This window comes from Rosa chinensis, chromosome 7 (assembly GCF_002994745.2).
Source record: "Rosa chinensis cultivar Old Blush chromosome 7, RchiOBHm-V2, whole genome shotgun sequence".
NCBI classification, from domain to species: domain Eukaryota; kingdom Viridiplantae; phylum Streptophyta; class Magnoliopsida; order Rosales; family Rosaceae; genus Rosa; species Rosa chinensis.
The window spans coordinates 56,887,370-56,890,778 of NC_037094.1; the positions used below are offsets into that span (position 1 = coordinate 56,887,370).

Consider the following 3,409-nt stretch of genomic DNA (forward strand, 5'->3'; position numbering starts at 1 on the left):
GTGAGAAAAAATGGCTAGTTGGGCCTTCTGTTACTATCTTCTTCTCATTGAGCTTGCTATTCTTTTTTGCAATATGTGAAGCTTCCAAATGTATATATATAGAAAAGATATATATGCATTACCGCATAATAAATATATATATATATATATATATAGATATGTGTGTGTGTTTATATATATATATATATATATATCAATATGTGTGTGTGTGTGTGTGTCGAAGTTCTTATACTTCTATATAAAATATGTGCTAATGTGCATATATATTCTACATATCGGTTGACCAATCCGATCAGATTCGAAAATATGGTGAAATTGGCTAAATTTTTTACCACACTCATAATTTATTGTAATAAACTCATCCAACGGTCGGTTTTATTTTCTTTGAATTGATAGGGGTTGCTCTTTGGAGTGTATGATATATAAATATAGGTTTATAAGAGTAACTACGGTTGACCTAGTTGATCGAATTCGAAACGAGAACCAAATTGGCTGGATTTTCTACAACCACCATAAAACATTACAATCTCTCCATCGAGCGGTTGGTTTCTCCGAATTCATTTTCTACTTCATGGTTGCTTTAGAATGAACCTAAACAATTTAAATGTAATGTATAAGTCATACAACTTTAGGAATAAAATTGGTATAGACCAATGTGTTTGTAATTAAAATTAATTTTTTTTATCTTATGTCCACGCACATCCATTGATGGAATATATACAAACGTGATGTGAAAAAATAAGCACGTTTCGCGGTTGTCACGGCATCGGTCAACCAATAAAACATATAAGTGACTACGGTTGACCAATCCGATCGGATTCGAAAATATGGTGAGATTGGCTAAATTTTTTACCACACTCATAATTTATTGTAATAAACTCATCCAACGGTCGGTTTTTCCATTTTCTTTGAATTGATAGGGGTTGCTCTTTAGAGTGTATGATATATAAATATAGGTTTATAAGAGTAACTACGTTTGACCTAGTTGATCGAATTCGAAACGAGAACCAAATTGGCTGGATTTTCTACAACACCATAAAACATTACAATCTCTCCATCAAGCGGTTGGTTTCTCCGAATTCATTTTCCACTTCATGGTTGCTTTAGAATGAACCTAAACAATTTAAATGCAATGTGTAAGTCATATAACTTTAGGAATAAAATTGGTATAGTCCAATGTGTTTGTAATTAAAATTAATTTTTTTTTATCTTATGTCCACGCACATCCATCGATGGAATATATACAAACGTGATGTGAAAAAATAAGCACGTTTCGCGGTTGCCACGCCATCGGTCAACCAATAAAACATATAAGTGACTACGGTTGACCAATCCGATCGGATTCGAAAATATGGTGAAATTGGCTAAATTTTTACCACACTCATAATTTATTGTAATAAACTTATCCAACGGTCGGTTTCTCATTTTCTTTGAATTGCTATATGTAGCTCTTTGGAGTGTATGATGTATAAATATAGATTTATAAAAAATTAGTGTCTTTAAAAATTTATTTATCAATAAATTAGTATCTATATATAAATATAGATTTTTTTGGGTACAATATAGTTATATAGATTGTTATCTTTGGTTGTATTTGATCATTATCCATTGAATTTCCAAAGCTTGATTAAAAAAAAAATACTTGTGTCTTTAAATATTTAATTATAAATAAAGCCCACAAGGCCCGGCCCAAAAAAGCCCGCAAGGCCAAGCCCGGTCCGGCCCGAAAAAGCCCGCTTTATATGGACGGGCTTGGATCCTTTGATTTTTAATAAAGCCCGGCCTGCAATTATTTAAAAATATAGCAAGGCCCGGCCCGTTGACGACCCCTATATCTACTTAGTCTTGTCAAAGAATAAAAACAAATATCAAATCGAACGTAACTAGGTGTGGAAAACAAAGTTGGGAACGATTGTAACTTCAATCAAGTAAAGGCCTAGAAAAAGTAACGTGGGTGGGTTTGGGCAGAAGGAGAATTTCCCTAGAAAAAGAAACAAGATTTGTAGTTGGTCACAGCTAAATGCCTTGATTGAGCTTTAGGGACAATATGTACTCCATCCTTGAAGTAGAATTGAATTGTACATAATTTCTCTTATGTCTTAATCTGATTTGTATCTCATTCACAATTATTCTATTATTAATTTGTTACATGATTCACTTTTGTGAAGTCCAAACTTTTTATTATTACTCATGTAGAATGGTTTTGGAAATGGAAGAGGATTTGTCAAGTACGGTCTCAAACGCAGGCACGACAACAAGGCGGAAGAGGACATATCAAGCAGAAGCTTCTATTTCAAGTATCACTGGTTTCTTGGTTCAAGAGAGTAAGCGCTTGAGTCATGGGAGCAGCAATTTGTCTACCAATGCCAAATTTAAAGGAGTTGTGCTGCAACAAATTGGCCACTGGGGTGCTCAGATCTATGCCATTCACAATAGGGTTTGGCTTGGAACATTCAATTCCGAGGTGGACGCAGCCATGTCTTATGATAGTGCTGCAATCAAGCTTCGCAACGGAGAGTGCCCAAAGGAACTTTGCATGGACCAAGGTCACTGATGATCAAGAGCCATACTTTCAGAATCTCTATAGCCAAGAAGCCGTTCTCAACATGATCAAGGACGGTCTTACCAGGCTAGATTTTTTAGAATTTCTCATGGCTCGCCAGGCAGCAGAAAGTATGCAAAGAGTAGGAATGGCCGAGTCTAACTCGGCCAACAAAGCAAAAGAGATATCTTTCACAAACAACTCTTTCAAAAAGAGCTGACGCCAAGCGATATTGGTAAGCTGAACAGACTCGTCATTCCCAAAAATTACTCAACTAAATACTTCCCTCGTATTGATGAATCCATGCACGGAGGGTTGGATGACAACCCGGCGCCTGATGTGCAGCTGTCATTTTACGATGAAAACAGGAGGCCATAGATGTTCAGGTACTGTTACTGGAAGAGCAGCCAAAGCTTTGTGTTCACCCGGGGTTGGAATCGGTTTAGGAGACCCTATTGAATGCCAATGACACTATCAGATTCTATGAGTGCCACATTAGGGAAGGAGATCAGGAGGCCAAGTCATTCTACATGATTAAAATCGACCGGGCTGAAAGTTCTGATGTCATTGTTGAAAATCCTAGCCAATGTGATTCCCCCGGCCATTACCTCCTTGCATGCGAAGAAGTTTGGAAAGGAGAAAGATAACATACAGACACAAATTGCAGAAGTTATTAATGAAATCCCACTAGTTAATGGTGATAATAAAAAAAAATTAGGCTCTTCGGTGTTTGTATCGTTGGAGGTGAAGATTGATGAACATACTTTTTTGAGTTTTGGGGTTAGACTCGGACTAAATTAACTGTTCGGAGTTTTTTTTGGTTAGTGCTTTCCGGGTTTAGGTTGAAAATTAGGGTCTAACACCTTT

The 3,409-nt window shown here is 36.3% G+C and overlaps 1 protein-coding gene across 1 annotated transcript; it reads left to right on the forward strand.

Moving 5' to 3' along the window:
- Positions 1–2,197: 2,197 nt before the first annotated feature.
- Positions 2,198–2,554, forward strand: LOC112178240 (AP2/ERF and B3 domain-containing transcription repressor TEM1). Its single transcript, XM_024316416.1, has one exon. The coding sequence runs from the start codon at positions 2,198–2,200 to the stop codon at positions 2,552–2,554; it is 357 nt and encodes a 118-aa protein (XP_024172184.1).
- Positions 2,555–3,409: the final 855 nt, after the last annotated feature.